The sequence below is a fragment of the Carcharhinus amblyrhynchos genome, chromosome 9 (genome assembly GCF_965287045.1).
Source record: "Carcharhinus amblyrhynchos chromosome 9, sCarAmb.v2.hapA, whole genome shotgun sequence".
NCBI classification, from domain to species: Eukaryota; Metazoa; Chordata; class Chondrichthyes; order Carcharhiniformes; family Carcharhinidae; genus Carcharhinus; species Carcharhinus amblyrhynchos.
In genome coordinates, this window is record NC_137332.1 from 22,090,818 (window position 1) to 22,113,228 (window position 22,411).

At 43.1% G+C, this 22,411-nt stretch overlaps 1 protein-coding gene across 1 annotated transcript in view; it reads left to right on the forward strand.

Annotated features, from left to right (window-relative positions):
- The window catches only part of mpl (MPL proto-oncogene, thrombopoietin receptor), a 32,947-nt gene that overhangs the window by 5,994 nt on the left and 4,542 nt on the right, over positions 1-22,411 (forward strand). The window contains exons 3-10 of the mRNA XM_080196514.1: positions 173-351; positions 4,814-4,971; positions 5,828-5,987; positions 8,727-8,835; positions 11,068-11,243; positions 15,120-15,268; positions 17,717-17,876; positions 18,500-18,590. Of these exons, the coding sequence (XP_080052640.1) occupies positions 173-351; positions 4,814-4,971; positions 5,828-5,987; positions 8,727-8,835; positions 11,068-11,243; positions 15,120-15,268; positions 17,717-17,876; positions 18,500-18,590 (1,182 nt within the window). The remainder of the gene's footprint in view (positions 1-172; positions 352-4,813; positions 4,972-5,827; positions 5,988-8,726; positions 8,836-11,067; positions 11,244-15,119; positions 15,269-17,716; positions 17,877-18,499; positions 18,591-22,411) is intronic.

Below are 22,411 nucleotides of genomic sequence, written 5' to 3' on the forward strand. Positions count from 1 at the left end.
ACATAGAGTACGATTAAATGCGGTGATAATTCTTCTCCTGATGAGGACAGGAGTTTAGTACCAAATACTGGACACAGCTGGTCTCATCCATGCAGTAGAGGCAACATTTTAACCTTACTGTATTTTGATTAAAAACCTTCAAATTGCCATTACATATCTTCTTCTCTTACAGCCAAATAATCCAGAAGACTTGTCACACAAGCTCACATACGGTTCTCAGGAACACTGTACGACATGTTTGCGTTATACCAGCAGAGGACATTCTGCTCTTTCAACCATTTATGGTCGAGCTAAGTGAATCATTTTCCAATGTGTCTAAAATCAAACAGTATGTATCGATTGAATCAGTGGGTGAGTGGCAGTTTTTCTCCTACTCTTCTTTTCACTTGGTGGACACAACTTGTCACTAATGTAACAGCCTTGACAGTAAATTCCTGTCATTCTCGACCTCTCTATCGTGAATTGGTTTACCTGCGTGAGTGCGTATGTACACCAAATCCTGGTTTGTGGCCCCAGAACTTTGCTCATCTGTGATTCGGATCATCGGGTTAAACTGTCAGACTGTTAAACTCTCACCCTTCCCGCATCGAGACTGTGCACTACGCGTACACCATCTCTGCACATGTGCAAGTTCACTGTTCACAATTTCAGCCTCTGTAAGATTTTGTGAGAACAGCAGTCCCTGTGAACGACAGGAGTAGACTGCACTGTATTATCCCAGGCAAAATATTTGGCACCCTTATGTCAATAATAGCAACTTGCAATTGTAAAGTGCCTTTAACATAGTGTTTCACAGGAAAACGATGACATTTAATTAGGCATCAAGCTACATCAGCTGACATTAAGGCAAATGGTCCAAAGCTTGCGACAAAGGGAAAGGTTTCAACGAGTGTCTTAAAGGAAGAAAGAAAGATAATCAAGGAATTTTAGGAAGGAAATTCCAAAGGTTCGGGCTGTGGCATCTGGTCGCCACCAATGTTGCAGCAATTAAAATCAGGGATGCAAAGGTAGTTAGAATTAGATAAGTGCAGATATCCCAGAGAGTTATGGGACTCGGCATCCTAGGTAGGTCAACAAATATGATATGTGAACAAGACTTCGTGTGAGTAAAGCCCTAAGCAGCAGAATTTGGATGAACCCAAGTTTACAAAGGGTAAAATTGGAGACTATTTTGAAGTGCATTGGGCTATATATAGGCAAGACTTTAGGTAACATAAGTTTTCAGTACCAAATGAGCTGATACATGGGGCGATATTATAGAGATGGAAATGGGCAGTCTTGGTGACGGTGCAACTCTGTAGTCAGGACCTCATGGCGGGGTCAAACAAGAAAGAGTCTGGGTTAGTCTCAGATAGTTACCACGTAGAGGATGGAGTCAGTAGTGAGGGAATGAAAATTGGAGTAGGGAGTGAAGAAAATGACTTCAATCTTCCCAATATTAAACTGAAGAAAACCTTTGGTCATCCATAAGAACATAAGAACATAAGAAATAGGAGCAGGAGTAGGCCATCTGGCCCTTCGAGCCTGCCCCGCCATTCAATAAGATCATGGCTGATCTGTCGTGGCTCAGTTCCACTTTCCCGCCCTCTCCCCATAACCCTTAATCCCCTCTCTTATCAAAAACCCATCAACCCGCTTCTTAAAAATATTTAGCGAGGCAGCCTCCACCACTTCAACGGGCAGAGAATTCCAGAGATTCACCACCCTTTGAGTGAAGAAGTTCCTCCTCAACTCCGTTCTGAACTGCCCCCCCTTTATCTTGAGGCTGTGCCCCCTAGTCCTACTGTCTTTTTTGAGCGGGAAGAGTCTTTCCACCTCTATTCTATCCATCCCATTCATCATCTTATACGTCTCAGTACTACATGTCAGCAGAGCATGATAATATAGAAAGATTGGAGGAGTTGAGAGAATTGATGGTGTGGTAGAGTTGGTTTTCTTCAGCATTCTGGTGAAAATTAATGTTGTGCTTTCATATATCACCAAGGACAGCATATGGATGAAATGTAGGAGGGGATATGGATAAATCCTTGGCAGACATGAGGTAATCATGCAGGAATGGGGAGAAGAAGCCATTGTAAGTGATACTCTGACCATGATTAGATATACAAGAATGGAAACGGATAAGCTCATTCAACCCAACTGGACAACACCAGGAAAGCATTGGAAGAGAACAGTGTGCTCAGTCATTTCAAAGACTGCAGACATGTCAAGAAAGAAGAGGTGTGAAAGTTTATGTTGTCATAGTCGCATTGGACGTTACTAGAGAAAGGTGCAAGTTCAGGGCCAGAGGAGAGGACAGGGTACGTTAGAGAAGGTTTGGCCTGATGAACTTATGGAAGCAGGGGAAATGACAGAAGTAGCTATTAGATGTTCTCAATCTTGGTGGGCAAAGAGGCCCATGAGCTCTTCATGCTTACTGTTGGAGGTGATTGTCTTCTAGAAAGTAAATGAGAGAATCTTATCCTCCACTCAGGATTGGTATCAATCGTATAGCAGAAAATGAACAGATTAGTATTTTTGGCAAAGGGCAACTCAGAAGCCATGTTTAGGCAACAGTGACATGTAACACTTTCAATGCAATAAAATGACCCAAATCAGCACACGTAGGAGTGAACAGATGGCAAGCCATAGTAGGGGAGTAAGAAAGTCTATCAAAAATATGGTCTAAAACAGACAAGTAGGCAAAAAGTAGCAAAGGAATTTCAGAGTGTAATACCGTTGGCTGAAGAGGAGCAGTGGGTAGACAGTTTCACTGTTCAACATCAGACAGCCAAAGGGCGCAAACTGGGATACAGGTTTAAGTAGTTTGAAAGGATAGGGACATAGGTGCATTGAAGAAGAATGCAGAGGCAAAACTCTGGATGTTGATTTTAGTATTGAACCAGAGACAATTGGTGAGGCCAAGAGTGATGGATAATAAAGGGATATTAAACAGACAGAAGAATGTAAAGGGAATTTAAACTTGTGTATGATGCCAAAGACTAGAGAGTAAAGGGCATTTAGGAAGTCAAGTTTTGAGACAAAACGAATATGAGATAAAGTTTCCGTAACACGTGGAAAGGTGAAGCTGAGGTGGGTAGTGTTGAAGGCAGGATTTTCCAGCCCCAACTCCGGCAAGCATTGTTACGGGCAGGATATGAAAATTTGGAGAGGTGTTGGACAGAATTTTCCATCTGTTCACACTGGTGGGATTTTCTCGTCCCACTGCAGTGAACAGAGATTTGGCTAAGTGGCAAATTTTCCATTCTCACTTGCAGCAGCGCCACATTGCTGTAGAGAATATTGCCTGATCAGGACAAAGCAGATATGGTGATATACACAGCCAGGCTAGTTACTTGTGTAGAAGGTATATTTGAGTCTGTTGTGTTCAGACTTCTGGGTGCATATATAGGTTAAAGAGACTATGACAGGGTGATGGCGGAGGAAGCTGCCATCAGTCCTTTGGAAGGACAAAAACTGAATCAAAGAAAATTGTTAAGATTAAAATGAATGAATGGTAAAATAATCTATTTGCATAAACTCTATTTGAATATCAACCTGTTTAGCTGAAAACCCAAACCTGGAATTTTAACAGTCCAATTTCTGTAACGAGGCTGTGAGCAGAGTGTTTCAAGGCTCGGTTACACATTGCTTACATTTAGAGTTTAAGTTTCTTTAACTAACCATGATAATGCATTCTATGTCTCGCTAGCCCTGAATACCAGTCCGTTAGTGTTGTGACTGTGGATGTTTGATAACGATAAATGTTCAGAACACCAGGAACTTCTGATAAAAAGTGGTGAAAACTGGTGCAAGGTTCATCAAGATCATGTGAAATAATTTAGAGTAAGGAGGACATTGGAAAAGTGAAGTTGCAATTTTTTTTCTCACCACACAATTTGATCATGGCTGATCCTCTAACTCAGCGCCACACTCCGGCGCTCTCTCCCACACCGCTTAATGTCTTTAGAGTCTAGATATCTATCTATTTCATTCTTCAATATATTCAGTGATTTGGCCTCCATGGCCTTCTGTGGTGGAGAATTCCACAGGTTCACCACCCTCGGAGTGACCTATGGTGAATGTCTGTGTGGAGTTTGCAGATTCTCCCCATGTCTGCGTGGGTTTCCTCTGGGTGCTCCAGTTTCCTCCTACATTCCAAAGGTGTGTGGGTTAGGTTGATTGGCCAGGGAAAATTGTCCCTTAGTGTTAGGGGGATTAGCAAGGTGAATATGTGGGGTTACAGGGATAGGGTATGGTTGGGATTGCTATGAGTCTTTGGACCTCTCTTTCTGAAAAGGTGGCGGAAGCAGAACCCTTGTATATTTTTAAGGCAGAGGTGGATTGATTCTGGGTAAGCAAGGGGGAAAATAGGTTATCAAGTTATCAACGTAGCTTTGAGGACACTAACAGATCAGCCATATTCTTATTAAATGGTGATGCAGGCTTGAGGGCCTGAATGTCCCACTCCTGCTGCTTGTTCATATGTTTGTTATAAGAAGTTGGGAGATGGAGAAGGGAGGAATCTCACAGGTTCATCCTATCTTCTGAGACACAGCATCTTCTGTAACCTTGCTGTTGGGTGCCTGACATTTAACATTAACAAGCTGCAAGTTTTTGATTCATGTCCAAGTCTTGCTATATAGATGGCATGATACAAAATTTATACTCCCAACAATGCAAGACATAAAAGGACTGAAAACTTGGAAAACAACATTACCATAATGAGAGATGCAGCTATTTTCAGATACCTTTCTGTATAAGCGCAATTATTAACTGATCAAATTATGATTTTTTGTTTGTTTAATTATTTTCATTGTATCTCATCACCCAGTTCTCCTGGACCCACCTTCCAACCTGACAGTGTACTTAAATGGAAACCCACATCAACTCCGGATTAACTGGATCCCACCAAGAAATCCCGATATAAACGAATTTCTGATATACGAAATTAGCTACTGGAGGGATAAATCTGGCCTTGCCTCGGAAAAGGTGAGTGGATCCCTCAATATGAGAAACACTTCCCGACATCAATACACAACATGCCTGGGTCCAAATGTTTTACTTTAAGAGTACACTTGCTACATTAGCAGTAAGGTGAAATTAAAGGCAATGATAATGTTAATTAAACTGACCCTATGGGTTGCCTGAGAGTTTCATGTAACCGGGATGGTTCCCAGATACAATTAGTCACCTTCACTAGCATTTATTATCTAAAATCATGCAGAGAGATACTGCGCAGATGAAGTCTATTCAGCCCACATGGCTGTGCCAGCTCTTTAGTAGAGCAATGAAGCATCGTAGAGTCCCTATAGTGCAGAAGGAGGTCATTCAGCCTATCAAGCCTACACCAACAACAATCCCACCCAGGACCTATCACCTTGCTAGTCCCCCTAACACTAAGGGGCAATTTCTCTGGCCAATCAACCTAACCTGCACATCTTTGGTGTGTAGGAGGAAACCAGAGCACCCAGAGGAAACCCACGGAGACCTGGGGAGAATGTGCAAACTACACATAGACAGTCACCGTAGGTCACTTCAAGGGTGGTGAACCTGTGGAATTCTCTACCACAGAAGGCTGTGGAGTCTAAGTCACTGAACTTATTGAAGAATGAAATAGATACATTTCTAGACTCTAAAGGCATCAAGGGATGTGGAGAGAGCACCGGAGTGTGGCATTGAGTTAGAGGATCGGCCATGATCAAATTGTGTGGTGAAGCAGACTCAAAGAGCCTACTCTGGATCCTGTGATTTCCATGGGAGGAAAGTGACGTAATCCCATTGTACGTGGGCTAGATTTAAAACTCTCTTATGTTCTAGTTAATAACTAACCAATTTCTTCTTTCAGAGAGTGACAGTCAATAGCAAACAGCAACATGATCTCCAGGACCTAAAGGCTGGAATTAGGTACATGGTTCGCCTGCGCACCAAACCTGATGGCATTTCATTTGACGGGTTCTGGAGCTCCTGGTCAGAAACAGTATCAGCTGTAACTCCCTATTCCTCAGGTGACTTAAAAGCAAATCACTGCCACATGTTAACTCTATTCAGTCCCTCTTGCATACAATACAGGTACAACAAAAGGGACATAGACTAGTGTGGAAAGACTGCTGGTTTTTTTTATTCATTCGTGGGACACAGGTATCGCTGGTTGGCCAGCATTTATTGCCCATCCCTAGTTGCCCTTGCTCAGAGAGCAGTTGAGAGTCAACCACATTGCTGTGGCTCTGGAGTCACATGTAGGCCAGACCGAGATTTCCTTCCCTAAAGGACATTAGTGAACCAGCTGGATTTGTCCCACAATCATTTCGTGGTCATTAGTAGATTTTTAATTCCAGATATTTTTTAATTATTGAATTCAAATTCCACCATTTGCCATGGCAGGATTCGAACCTGGGTCCACCAGAATATGAGCTGAGTTTTTGGATTTATAGTCTAGTGATAATACATTTGGCTACCACATCCCCTCATGTGTCCTTTCATTTCCAGATGTTGGTAATAATTCCACTTTAAGCTTGGGAAGATCAGAAGCTTTATGGCTGAAATATTATGGCCCTTCACGCCAACAGGATTTTCCATTCCCACTGCAGTGAACGGAGATTTGGCTGGACGACAAATTCTCCAACCTCGCTGCAGCGAGAGTGTGGCCTAAACGGCTGATAAGGTCATGCCATATGTTAAATTTTTCCATGCTGACTGATACAAGAAAGGACCCAATTGAAATGACCCTGCCATGCTGAACGAGTCTAGCGCAGATACAAAATGTGGCCTCATGGAACACTTCTACATAACCATTGGTTCCTAGCTAATTCGGCCCATCCAGAATGCTCTGCCATTCAAACATGGTTGATATTTTTCTCATCCCCATTCTCCTGCCTTTTCCCCATAACCCCTGATCCTGTTATTAATCAAGAACCTATCTATTTCTGTCTTAAAGACCTGGCTTCCACAGCCTTCTGCAGCAAAGAGGTCCACACATTCACCACTCTCTGGCTGAAGAAATTCCTCCTCATCTCTGTTTTAAAGGATCGTCTCTTTAGTCTGAGGTTGTGCCCTCTGGTTCTAGTTTTTCCTACTAGTGGAGACATCCTCTCCACATCCACTCTATCCAGGCCTCACAATATCCTATAGGTTTCAATAAGATCCCCCCTCATCCTTCTAAACTCCAAGGAGTACAGACCCAGAGTTCTCAAACCGTTCCTCATATGACAAGCTCTTCATTCCAGGGGTCATTCTTGTGAACCTCCTCTGGACCCTTTCCGAGGCTAGCACATCCTTCCTTAGATATGGGGCCCAAAACTGCTCACAATACTCCAAATGGGGTCTGACCAGAGTCTTATACAGTCTCAGGAGTACATTCTTGTTCTTGTATTCTAGCCCTCTTGACATGAATGCTAATATTGTATTTGCCTTCCTAACTGCCGACTGAACCTGTGCATTAACCTTAAGAGAATTTTGAACAATGATTCCCAAGTCCCTTTGTGTTTCTGATTTCCTAAGCATTTTCCCATTAAGAAAATGCCTCCATTCCTCCTTCCAAAGTGCATAACCTCACACTTTTCCACACTGTATTCCATCTACCATTTCTTTGCCCACTCTCCTAATCTGTCCAAGTCTTTCTGCAGCCTCCCTGCTTCCTCAATACTACCTGTCCCTCTACATATCTTTGTATCATCTGCCAACTTCGCAACTATGCCTTCAGTTCCTTTCTCCAAATCGTTAATGTATATTGTGAAAAGTTGTATTCCCAGCTCTGACCCCTGAGGCACACCACTAATCACCCGCTGCCATCCTGAGAAAGACCCCTTTATCCCCACTCTCTGCCTTCTGCTAGTCAGCCAATCCTGTATCCATGCCAGGATCTTACCCTTAATACCATGGGTAAATAACTTATTTAACAGTCTCCTATGCAGCACCTTGTCAAAGGCCTTCTAGAAATCTAAATAAATCATGTCCACTGGTTCTCCTTTATCTAACTTCCTTGTTACCTCCTCAAAGAACTCTAACAGATTTTTCAGGTATGACCTCCCCTTGACAAAGCCACGCTGACTCAGTTCTACTTTATCATGCATTTCCAAGTACTCTGTGACCTCATCTTTAATAATGGACTCTAAAATCTTGCCAATAACCAAAATCAGGCTAACCGGCCTATAATTGTCTGTCTGCTGCCTCCCTCCCTTCTTAAACAGTGGTGTTAACTTAGCTACCTTCCCAATCCTCTCGTACCCTCTCTGCCTCCAATGATTCCTGAAAGAATACCACCAATACCTCCACGATATCCTCAGCTTTCTCTTTTAGAATCCTGAGATGTAGTCCATCCAGTCCATGTGATGTGTCCACCTTCAGGCCTTTCAGTTTCCTCAGAACCTTCTCTTTAGTGATGGCCACGACACTCACCTGTGCCCCTGACTCTCCTGGAGCTCTGAAATCCCACTGGTGTCTTGCACCATGAAGACTGATGGAAAGTAACTATTCAGTTCCTCTGCCATTCCTTTGTTTCCTTTTATTACTTCTCCAGCCTTATTTTCCAGTGGTCCAATAGGTATTTTTGCCTCTCTCTTACCTTTTATATATTGAAAGATATTTATCAGATGTTACAGACTCTCTAACACCTGACAAATAATGTCTTTCTAACAGATACTTCCTTTTTGTATAAATGTAATCTTTTTTAAGCTGACAAACAAATCTCATATTCTTGTTGCGTCTTTTGTCTGCCCATTGACTGAAAGCTTCTCTTCTGTTTTCAGATGAAATAAACTTACGCTGTTCAACCTCTGATCTCCAAATCATAACCTGTCAATGGAAAGTGAACAAAACGGAGCCTGGTGCTCTATATAGTTTGTACTATCAGACAAGGTAATTCTGCTGTGTGAACATTGATATGCAGAGTCCCCAGGAAGCGGTTCCTAGGTTACTAGAGCGAGGTGGGATGGGGTTGGGGAGGGACTATAAATGAGGGCATGACTTGTAGAACCTACCTATGATCTAGTTTAGGGCACCATCTGAATTCCTCATGATCTATACTGGTTTCCCAATTTGAGGGAAGAACATTAGGAAAATAGAGCATTTAAGATTTAGAAGGTTGGCGGACTGCTGAGATAAAAACAGGAAAAGCTGAGAATGCTCAACAGGTCAGGCAGCACCTGTGGAGGGGGAAATGGGCTGGGACTTTACCAGCTCACCCCGCCCAGCAATGGGTAAGTAAGTAACATGGATTCTGTGAATCATAGAATCACAGCATTCCCTACAGTGCAGAAGGAGGCCATTCGGCCCATAGAGTCTGCACTAACTCTCTGACAGGGCTTTTTCCAAGGTCCACCCCCACCCTATCCTTATAACCCCACGCCTTAACCCCGCTAATCCCCCTAACCTACACATTTTGGGCCACTAAGACTTAATTTAGCATGGCCAATCCACCTAACCTGCACATCTTTGGGCTGTGGGAGGAAACCGGAGCACCCGGAGGAAACCCACACAGACATGGGGAGAACATGCAAATTCCACACAGGCATTTGAAGTATCTTCAACTTAAAAATTTACTAGAATTAAAATTTCAATCGTCTATTGCAGGAAACTGGTCTGATTTCCAACAGTAAATCTATCTTTCTTTGCCTCCTATCATGCACCCTAAAAGCAATCCAAATTAAAAAGGTACTTCAATATAATTAGTTCCCCTTACGGCAGGGGCACCAAGGAAAGTCTCCATGTGAGTGCATGTATATTTGGAAAAGATAGTCTAATTTTTACAATTAGAACATCTGGTAAAAATATTTTCTATTTGTGCTGAGAATCAGACTTACATGGGTAGGTCAGCAACAAGGAAAGCGGAGCAAATGTCCTTGTGGCTATTGAAAATGACAATGGGCTCTTTAACACAGCCTTTTTTTTCTGGGATGGTAAGAAGATGAGTCCACAGCACCTCCTTGTGGTCAGTAGCAGGCACAAGTGACAAACTCAAAATACATTCTTGAAACTCAAGAGCTTCAGCTTACATTGAGTTCCAGTTGGGAGTGGAGTGTGTTCATGATTTACACGATATATCGAAATGCTATGAGTAGAGTTAAGTAATATTAAATAATACAAATATTTAAAATTAATATTATAATAATTTAAGTAATTATTATAAATTACTTAAAATAATAAAATAATATGAAATAATATAAAATTATGGAAATGTGCTAATGTCTTCGCAGCTTTCCAGCTAGTTAAAAGCTGAACTTTCCTTAAGTGGTTGTTTAAATTGTATAGCTCGGTTGCCTGGACAGCTGGTTAGTGATGCAGAGTGACACCAACAATGTATGTTCAATTTCCGTACCTAATCGTTTGCCTGAGGTGTGGTGATCCTCATCTTAAATCACCACCAGTCTCAGCCTATGGTCATCTGGCACTATGATGACTTTATTTTTGATTTGAAAGTGGCACAGTGGCACAGTGGTTAGCACTGCTGCCTCACAGGACCTGGGTTCAATTCCAGCCTGGGGGTCACAGTCAGTATGGAGTTTGCCCTTTCTCCCCCTATCTGTGTCAGTTTCCTCCAGGTGCTCCGGTTTCCTCCCACAGCCCAGAGATGAGTGGGTTGTGTTGATTGGCAATGCTAAATTGACCCTAATGTCAGGGGGATTAGCAGGGTAAATGAGGATTATAGGAATAGGGCCTGGGTGTGATTGTGGTCAGTACAGACTTGATGGGCCAAATGGCCTCTTTCTGTACTGTAGGGATTCTATTCATCAGTTTGCTCAGTTGGCTGGATAGCTGGTTCATGATGCAGAGTGACACTAACAGCATTGGTTCAATTCCTGTATGGCCTGAGATTATTCATAAAGTCCTCGACTTCACCCCATGGTGTGGTGATCCTCAAAGGGGGAGAACTGACTGATGCTAATTTTAACCTGAGGATCACCACATGGTCTATGGTGAATGTAGCTTTACTTGATGTTACATGCAATTCTATTGCTATGCCTTGGCAGTTTGTGCCACAAATAAAAGAGGGGAAGAAGTTAGAGCAGATTTATGAGCAGGCATTTAATGGTTTTCCACTTTATATTTTGCTGCAGTTAATTTAACAAGCCATTTCTTTTTCTCTGTCAGAAAGGTGGAGTGGAAAAAATGCATCAATCAAAGAAACACCACCACAGGCAATGCCATCACCTATCACTGTACGATTGCAACATCAGAAGTGAACAAGACGGTCATTATAATTAATGCATCCTATCCACATCACACACTGACTTTTTACAAAAAGCCTTTTAGGATTGAAAACATTGGTAAGTGAGACAGGATTAGTTACCATGGATTCTGTAACATCACAGTGCATAGACCACACCTGTCTACAGTGCACACAATTACTATAATCTCGTGATATCCCTGTTGTGGCAACCATCTCTCCTTCTTGCTAACATACCTAAACACCAATTAAAGTGAGTGTTTGTGTACTTCAATCCCACTCCCCAATCTATAAAACAAAATAGAATTTATTTTATGTACTTTCGCAAATGCTGGGCATTCCAAAGAACTTTACAGCCAATGAAATACTTCCCCTTTGTTCCAGAAACCACAGGTGACAGTCTGCACACCACAAGTTCGTACAAGCAACAATGAAATAAACTAAAACTCATCGTTGAGTAAGTGTTAACCAGGGCACCAGGGAGATCACAGTGTTGTTCAAATAGTGCCAAATGATCTTTCACATGCACTTTTTTTTAATTTAATTTTTACTCCATCATAGTTTGAGGACAAAACAGAGATGAGGAGTAATTTCTTCACCTGGAGGGTGGTGAATGTGTGGAATTCACTACCACAGAAAGTAATTGGGTCCAAAATATTGTGAGATTTCAAGAAGAAATTAGATATAACTCTTGGGGCTAAAGGCATCAAGGGAGTGAAGGCAGGATCAGGATATTGAATTTGATGATCAACCATGATCAAAATCAATGAAGGAGCAGCATTGAAGGGCCAAATGGCCTGCTCCTGCTTCTAGTTTCTATACTTCTTTCTTTCTATCCTTAAAGTTACAAAACCAATGCTCAGGTTGAACCAGGCAAACCCAAATCCATTCCCTGCTTGCTCTCAAATCCAAATTCAAATTCCAATTGAATCCAATTTAAGGTCCTCATAATAGAGACAAACAAGATCCAAGACGACAAGACAAGGATTGCACCACAACTTGGGCTTGATCCAATGACACTTGATCTCAGCCAAAAGGCCGAGAAGCCTATAGACACCCACGAATGCAGATGGGACCGTTCTCTAACATCGCATCTGAAAAATGGCACCTCCAACAATTCAGAACTCCCTCAGGACTACACTTACCTGTCAGCCTAGATGTTTTTGTGTTTACATATGTGGGGTGGGATTTAAACCCACAACCTTCTGATTCAGATATAGGAATGCCATCAACTGAACCACATTGGATTTCTAAGGGTTAGGCAATCTGTAATTTGTTACTGAGCTCTTGCATTAATGATTGCCTGATAAGTGGGAGAAGGTTCAGAGATATGTAAAACGTCACTTCAGCTGGGCTGGCTGACGAGATTTACGGCCCCTTTCTTAGGCCAATGGCTCAGATTTTCATTCATATTCCAAGCTATGCCGTACCTTTTGTGGTAAGAAGTCTCACAACACCAGGTTAAAGTCCAACAGGTTTATTTGGTAGCAAAAGGTAAAGCTGGTGGCTTTTGCTACCAAATAAACCTGTTGGACTTTAACCTGGTGTTATGAGACTTCTTACTGTGTTTACCCCAGTCCACCTCTGGCATCTCCACATCATGGATACCTTTTGTGGGCCAGACTTCTAGTGCTGACAGGTACTGTATACCTGCAGGGATACAGTATATTGGGTGCTCTAAAGGCTGGATGTACAGTATTGCCGATGGATGATGCCATCCTGTCAATTCTACCTCCAGACAAGATTAGTTCAAAAAGGGCAGGAGTCCCGTACAAAAGGGCGCTGTTCAAATTTCCACCACATGTTTTCATCTGCTCTGAATTAATTTTTTTTTAATCACTCGTAGGACATGGGTGTCGCTGACTGGCCAGCATTTATTGCCCATCCCTAATTGCCCTTGAATTGAGTGGCTTTTTGTTTATTCATTCGTGGGAATTGGGCATCGCTGGTTAACCAGCATTTATTGCCAATCTCTAGTTACTCTTGATGGGCAGTTGAGAGTCAACCATATTACTGAGGCTCTGACACCACACGTAGGCCAGACCAGCTAAGGATGTCAGATTTCCTTCCCTTAAGGACATTAATGAAGCAGATGGGTTTTTCCAACCATCGTTTCATGGTCATCAGTAGATTCTTAATCCCAAATTTTTTCTTACTGAATTCAAATTACACTAGCAGGGTCCTCAGAACATTAGCTGAGTTTCTGGATTAATAGTCTCGCAATAATACCACCAAGCCATCACCTTTTTTAGGCCACTTCAGAGGGCAGTTGAGAGTCAACCGCATTGCTGTGGCTCTGGAGTCACAGGTAAACCAGACCAGGTAAGGACGGCAGATTTCCTTTCCTAAAGGGCATTAGTGAACCAGATGGGTTTTTCCAACAGTCGACAATGGTTTCATGGTCATCAGTAGATAGTTAATTCCAGATATCTCTATTGAATTCAAATTCCACCATCAGCTGTGGCAGGATTCGCACCAAGGTTCCCAAAATATTAGCTGAGTTTCTGGATTAAAAGTCTAGCGATAATTCCACTAGGCCATCATCTCCCCTTGGCGAATATATTCTAATTGCCTCTTGGCATTTCAACGGATCACACTTCTAAAATTAAGCAATGTGACAAATTTCAAGTGCAGCCTTGGGCTCAGATCCTATGGTGAATCCCTGGTTCTTGCTGTGAGCTCAGAATTGGTCCTTATGTCTCCATCAGTGTCACTCCTTGCAGTATGAACACTCTCAGTCTGCCATACTCTCTATCTTTTACCTTACAGGAAGGTTTGAATTATAAGGAGAGGTTGGATAGGCTGGGACTTTTTGTTCCCTGGAGGATGAGGGATGATCTTATAGATGTTTATAAATCATGAGGGGCATAGGTAAATTGTTTTCTCAAGGTAGGGGAGTCCAAAACTAGAGAGCAGAGGTTTAAATTAGGAGGGGAAAGATTTGAAAGGGATATGAGGAACAACTTTTTCACACAGAGGGTGGTGCATATATGGAATGAGCTGTCAGAGGGGGTGGTAGAGGCAGGTACAATTACAACATTTAAAAAACATTTGGACAGGTACATGGATAGGAAAGGCTCAGAGGAAAATGGGCCAAACGCAGGCAACTGGGACTAGTTCAGTTTAGGAAACCTGGTTGGCATGGACAGATTGGGCCGAAAGCCTGTTTCCATGCTGTATATCTCCATGACTCTTAAGGGTGGAATTTTCACATCCTGCCTGCCACAAGGATTGCAGCAAGCAGGACAGGACCATGCTAAAAGTGTGTTGACCTTGGGAATTTCTTGGGGGCAAGCGTGGCTGGAAAATCCCGCCCTATGACTCTAACACTGCAAGTCTATAGAGCAAACGTTCTGCCCATTCTGCGCTCAACATGCAAGACTTGGACTATGCCCTAGTGTCAAGCCAAGAAGCCCATCACCAATTCCAACATCAGGAACAGCATTCCTGGATAAAATACCCCCACTGAGTGCTAAAGCAAGGAGGTTTGCCAAACCTTTAGAATACAATGGTTGGACCCCAGCTAGAGTACTGCATCCACTTGTTTGTTCACGCTTACCTTCTCTCCTGTAGCCTCCAATAGCTTTAACTATTTCAATCTCTAATCATCAACTTTTACAATTCCTTCACAATGCAGAGTTCACCTGTGCTACCTTGGGCTTTTCCCACCCGTGTGTAATACTTGCCTTTACTTTCTCTGTTGTCCACTCCTTCATTTCACCTGCAAATCCTCACAAACCCACTGAATACCATCAAATTTCCCCAACTCACTGCCAATGTGAACTTTCTCTATCAAATTTAGTGACCTGCCTGGGACTTCTGGGTTAAAATTAGTGACTAATACTGTGTGAAGAAACATGCAGAAGATGGTCCCTAAGGCATGAGGGGGGTGCTGTCTGTAAACAAATACCGTGGCTCAGGTAAATTTCCGAATAAGATTAATATGAGTTTCTTTCCTTTAACTTAAACTGCATAGTCCGTCCAGATCCTCCGAGAATTGTGAAGCTTGATGTCAGCGCAGCCGGTGGGGAACTGCGTCTCTTTTGGGAGCCCCCAGTCAGGAATCTCCTGGGGCAAATTATGTATCAGATCAGATACTCTGAGGAAAATGGCAGTGGCTGGAAGGTGAGTGCACCAGTGGCATGAATGTTTAAATAACCAAGGATGGTGGCAGGAGCAACTCTCCATCCAGCAAGGTAAAATCCCACAAGGTCTCTGCCATACTGTTGAGTCATAGTTGATTCTGAACATACAGCAAAGAGTGGGGGGTGGGGTTGCCCTCAGAAGGGGGAATGGCAGATTTCTTTCTCCTAAAGGATATTAGTGAATCAGGTGGGGTTTTTTTTAAAAGACAATCAACAATGACTTCATTGTTCTTAAAAGACTTTTAATCACAGATTTATTTTATTGAATTCAAAAATGTCACCATCTGCCCTGGTGGGATTTGAACCCAGCTCCCCAGAGCACTACCCTGAATTACTAGCTCAATTACAAGACCGTTGTGCCACCGCCTTCCCTTAATTGCAGTGTTAATGTGAGCCCACTTATGACACTAATAAACTAACTTTAAAATTTGAACTTTGCTAATTGCATTTCTGATTACTAAATAAAAAATGAATAATGTACACAGTTGCCAGACACATCAATTCAAAGTCATTTGCATGTGAACTTTAACCTTTTTGTGTGTTTGTTGTTAAAATAAGAAAAGCAGAGTGTGCAAGTGTGTTTTGATCGCTGTAAGTGTGATACCTGTTTGTGGTTATTGAATTGTGACAGGTATTTGTTAACTAAATCCAGATAGGTGAAGGTTTTTATCTTGGTGTGTGAGACTGTGGAAGATTTCTCTACTAAAATTAGTGCAAGTTTGTTAAAGTGGTGTCACATTGGCCATACCAGCAACTGCTCAGCAAATTCTATTGGATAGCACCACACTAAACAAGCCAACAGTACTTCTATCATGCCTGAACAAAGTGGCATAGTGGTTAGCAGTGCTACTCCTTAGTGCCAGGGACCCGGGTTCAATTCTGGCTTCGGGTCTCTGTCTATGCAGAGCTCCCTGATGTGTGGGTTAGATTGACTGGCTATGCTAAATTGACCCTAGTGTCAGCGAATTAGCAGGGTAATTATGAGGGGATACAGGAATAGGGCCTGGATGGGATTGTGGTTGGTACAGATTCGATGGGTTGAATGGCCTCTTTCTGTACTGTAGGGATTCTAAGATGATTCATTGAAGAAGATGATCATTAACAGCAGCATTGATCTTTTGTAGATTCACATTACAGTGGTTAAGATGATGTGAGTGATATCACTTGGCTAAAGTTACACCACGACAAATGTTTCTAAAAGTTGAAAGCAGTAAACTAGCAAGTATTAGTGCCACAAAAACAGAAAATGCTGGAAAAAACTCAGCAGGTCTGGCAGCATCCATGGAGAAAGAAATAGAGTTAGTGGGTGGGATTTCTCTCCCTCTCCACAGCATGTTCCATGTTGGTGGGCATCAGTGTGCCTCTCACTGGGGGCGGGATCTTGGGTCCCATTGTGGGCAATGGGGTTTCTCATTGAATCCATCATTTGCCGCTGGGAAACCCACAAGCCACCATTGGCCTGAACAGCAGCAAGATTTTGGCAAATGTTTTGAATTTGTGTAACTCTTCTTCAGAGCTAAAGAGAGGGAGAAGCGTCATGGATTTTGTCCTGTATAAGAAGGGATAGAGCAGCTGGAACAATGATAAGATCATAGAATCCCTACAGTGCAGAAGGAGGCCATTCAGCCCATTGAGTCTACACAGACCACAATCCCACCATGACCCCATTCCCATAACCCCTCATAGTTACTCTACTAATCCCTCTGACACTAGGGTTAGTTTAGTATGGCCAATCAACCTAACCCACACATCTTTGGACTATGGGAGGAAACCAGAGCACCCGGAGGAAATCCACACAGACACGGGAAGAATGTGCAAACTCCACACAGACAGTGACCCAAGGCTGGAATTGAACCTGGGTCCCTGGCGCTATGACGCAGCAGTGCTAACCACTGCGGTGGCACAGTTGCACGGTGGTGGGAACTAGAAGAGGTTACAACAAAATTGTGTGGGTCCAAGACAGAGGAAGCATCAATGGCAGTGGAAGGACTGTAAAGTTGCTCATCGTGGCATAAAGGTAAGATATTAGAATGTGTTAATGGGAGAACTGAAATAACTCCTCAGAGGCCAGTGTCCCTTCACCAAATTCCCCTTATTTACAGTCTTACCTCCACTCCTAAGAGTGCTTCAAGTACAAAGTCAGAATCCGGAATGCCAATTGACCTGACACTCATATACACCAGAGAGACTCCCTGATTGGGCAGGCAATTGTTACCTCAATCAGGGAGCTCATACTCCAAGAAGCCCAACTTATTGGGCATAACAAGAACAAAGGTCAGTGCTCAGTGAGAACAAAACTTAAGACCCAGCAAGTATTAGTTATTTTGTGCTATCTGAGTTGCTCACCGTTAGTCTGATGGTCAACATAGACAGTTAAAGTAAAGGCTGCCTGGGACAATGCTTAGAATTTCCTGCTGTTCCTTTCTAGACACTACTTATCCAGAAGCCACTGCACAGTGAGGTGTTGGATCTTCCCCACAGCAAAACATATTATATGCAACTCAGAGCCAAACCCAATGGAATCACATACAGAGGATACTGGAGCAGCTGGTCAGACACTTTCACTGCAACAATTCCAGGCTCTATGCGTAAGTGTGATATACCCCCCAATATAATAGTGCTAATATTATTGTCAAGATATGTTCTGGACTTTAATACATTTTCTGGTGCTGACATTTCAGGCAGATTTTTTTCTTATCTGAACGTTTTTATTCTGAATTCTCTAAGTGGTATGGCCAACATTCTTCCTTCAATTCAATGCTACAGAGAAAAAAAAATTCTTAGCATCATAGAGTCCCTGCAGTGCAGAAGGAGGCCATTCAGCCCATTGAGCCTGAACCAACAACAATCCCACCCAGGCCCTATCCCCATAACCCCACATATTTATCCTCCTGACACAAAGAGGCAACATAACATGGCCAATCAACCTAACCTGCACATTTTTGGACTGTGGGAGGAAACCGGAGCACCCAAAGGAAACCCATGCAGACGTGGGGAGAATGTGCAAGCTCCACACATTAAAACAGATTAACTGGTCAATCGTTCTACTGTTTGTGATATTTTGATGTACATGTAATAGCTCCCACAACTCCTAATAACACTAAACACTCTACTCCAATATGGCTTCTTGTATGCAGTTTTTTGTGATATATCAGATGTTGCATGAATGAAATCATTTCCCCTCCAACTCAAATCTCCTTTTTTTTTACAGATCTGACTATAGTGCCCCTTGTTGTTGGTGTCGCACTTCTGCTGGTGATGGCACTTTTTGCATCCTATCTCATCTTTCCAAATGTTTACAGGTAACGTTACATTATATTCAGATAAACCTCAGGGAAATCACCATAGAGTCAGAGGGGTCATAGAAACACAGAAACTAGAAGCAGGACTAGGCCATTCGACCCTTCAATCTATCCCTCCACATACAAGAGACAAATTATTGAAGCAGTAGGAAACTGGATATTGAATACCCCTGCATACATGTCCATAATGTACCGCTCAATCTCTGACCAAAATCCATAGAAAACAAACATGCGGAAGCTCACAATTGGCTCTGTATGTCATGCTACATGATTAAGTCTACTACTTAACAAGATTGTATAAGAAAAAGACAGGAAAACTGAAATTAGAAATTAAATTAGAAAATTTACTGAATATTGTACTCAAGGATGTCATCAACCTAATTGAAATAGCTCGTCCAAGGCTGGTGTCCCTTCACCAAATTTACATTTAGTTACATAGTAACACTGAGTCAGGTACTTCCTCATACAGAGTATCAACTTGGAGTGCCAGAAACACTGATACAGTCTGCCTCATAGCACCAGGACATAGATTCGATTCACGGCTTGGGTCACCATCTGCAGAATCTACATGTTCCTTCGTGTCTGTTTTCTCTGGGTGCTCCAGTTTCCTCCGACAGTCCAAAAGACGTGCTGGTTAGATAAATTGGCCATGCTAAATTCTTCCTCAGTGCATCTTAACAGGTGTCGGTGTGTTGCGACTAGGGGATTTTCACAGTAACTTCATTGCAGTGTTAATATAAACCTACTTGTGATACTAATAAATAAGCTTAAACTTATGTACACATTCTGGGCTCCTTAATCGGACAAGCCATTACCACCAATCCTTTTTTGGCCAACCAAATAAATTAAATCAAATTAGCGAGGGGATAAATTAGAAGGGGCAGCTCCCAAAAGGGAGCTGCTAGAAACAAAAGACAAAGTGGAAAGGAAACTTAAAACATCAAATCAAAATGTGATTAAAGGTGTCAATAATACACCCCAGTCCCTGTGGTGCTCTTGGGTACCACATGCTCCCTCTCCAGGGACACCTGGCTGCAAATATAGCTGCGGTAGATGGGCAGACAACAGGTCAGACGACCCCTTCAATCACCCACTGCCCGGACCTACATAAGAACATAAGAAATAGGAGCAGGAGTAGGCCATCTAGCCCTTCGAGCCTGCCCCGCCATTCAATAAGATCATGGCTGATCTGTCGCTGCTCAGTTCCACTTTCCCGCCCTCTCCCCATAACCCTTAATCCCCTCTCTTATCAAAAACCCATCAACCCGCGTCTTAAAAATATTTAGCGAGGCAGCCTCCACCACTTCAACGGGCAGAGAATTCCAGAGATTCACCACCCTTTGAGTGAAGAAGTTCCTCCTCAACTCCGTTCTAAACCGCCCCCCTTTTATCTTGAGGCTGTGCCCCCTAGTCCTACTGTCTTTTTTGAGCGGGAAGAGTCTCTCCACCTCTATCCTATCCATCCCATTCATCATCTTATACGTCTCAATGAGATCTCCTCTCATTCTTCTAAACTCTAACGAGTACAAGCCTAGTTTATTCAGCCTCTCCTCATAGCTCAACCCCCTCAACTCCGGTATCAGCCTAGTAAACCTCCTCTGCACTCCCTCCAAGGCCAAAATATCTTTGCGCAGGTGCGGCGCCCAAAACTGCACACAGTACTCCAGCTGTGGCCTCACCAATGCCCTATACAGCTGCAGCAAGACCTCCCTACTTTTATATTCAATCCCCCTCGCTATGAAGGCCAGCATCCCATTCGCCTTCCTGACCACCTGCTGCACCTGCAAGCTGGGTTTTTGCGACTCATGCACAAGGACCCCGAGGTCCCTCTGCACCGTCGCCTGCTGCGGTTTTTCGCCCCGTAAGTAATAGTCCTTCCTACCATTATTCCTACCAAAGTGGACCACCTCACACTTGCCAACATTAAATTCCATTTGCCATTTCCTGGCCCATTCGCCCAGCCTATCTAGATCCTTCTGCAGACTCTCCACACCCTCCGCACAATTTGCCGTTCCCCCAATCTTGGTGTCATCAGCAAATTTCGACACCCTACACTCGGTTCCCTCCTCCAGATCATCTATATAAATGGTAAAAAGCTGAGGCCCCAGCACCGACCCCTGGGGCACCCCACTAGTCACCATCCGCCATGCGGAATAGCACCCGTTGACCCCCACTCTCTGCCTCCTATTTGACAACCAATCCTCTATCCACGCTAACACCCTACCCCCAACTCCATGTCCCTCGACCTTCTGCAATAACCTCTTGTGAGGTACTTTGTCAAATGCCTTCTGAAAATCTAGAAAGACCACATCCACCGGCTCTCCTCTATCCACCGCCCTAGACACATCCTCATAGAACTCCAGTAAATTTGTCAGACACGACTTCCCTTTAATGAAACCGTGCTGCGTCTGCTCTATCAAGCAATTCCCTTCAAGATGCCTCGCAATTTCCTCCTTAATGACAGATTCTAACATTTTACCTACCACAGACGTTAAACTAACCGGCCTATAATTCCCCGCCTTATGCCTGGCACCCTTCTTAAACAACGGCGTAACATTAGCCATTTTCCAATCATCCGGCACTTCCACGGAATCCAGCGACGTCTGGAAAATAACCACCAAGGCATCCACTATCACCTCCGCCATTTATGGCGAGCTTTGCCAGGTTCACGAGGAGTTCTTCCTGCTTCCCCACTCCCCTCTGAACCGGGCATCTGTAGATCAGGAGCGTAGGATTGAAGTGCAAACAAAACACCAGCAAAAGATTTTTGAGGAAACTGAAAAGAGTGCGCATTGAACATAGACATGGTCCACAGACTCTGCAAGGTTGCAAAAAGGGCACACGCCAATGCTGCCTCAATCAGAGAGCTCATATTCTAAGATATGCACATCATGGGCCTCGTTAAAGTCATTCCATCAGGGACTTCCAATATTCTGCCAGCTAGTGAGAACTCCAAAGATGTGTAATTTCTAATGGATTCGCATTATCTGCATCATAAATGCAATGTTAGCAAAGAACAAATAGACTCATAAGCTTTCCTTCAAATTCAAAATACTTAGCACTCAGTAGAAGGCACTCAGCTAGAAGGCATGGTTGGGGGGGGTTAGGATGATGATGAGGAATATTTGTCAAAGGCAATTTGGCTAGTATCTGAATTGATGGACAACAAGACCATCCCATTCACTGAGGAGACAGTTTGGAGCTCAGGCCTTGTATAAACCAGCCAGGATCATTGTCTATTTTTGTACTTCAATCCCATTCTCTTCACCAAAATCTGTTACATCCTGGGAGGAAATTGTAAAGAAAGACCAATACCAAACATCACAAATGCTAAATGACATAACCGTACACTGAGGATGCTCTTAACATGAATCATCCTGTAATGATTCAAGCTTCAGACTTTATCAGAACACTAAAGGTATTTATTAACAAGGAAAACTGCACAGAGGCCCGCAGCCTCACTGGGCATCTTGGAGTAGCGCACTGGCTGCCCTCAGTCATGATGTGGAGTTGCCAGCATTGAACTGGGATAAGTACAGTAAGAAGTCTCACAAAACCAGGTTAAAGTCCAACAGGTTTATTTGGTAGCACAAGCCACAAGCTTTCAGAGCACTGTCCCTTCATCAGGTGAGTGGGAGTTGTGTTCACAAACAGGGCATATATAGACACAAACTCAATTTACAAGGTAATGGTTGGAATGCGAGTCTTTACAGGTAATCAAGTTTTAAACGTACAGACAATGTGAGTGGGGAGAGGATTAAGCATAGGTTAAAGAGGTGTGTATTGTCTCCAGCAAGGACAGCTAGCACACCCTAACCATT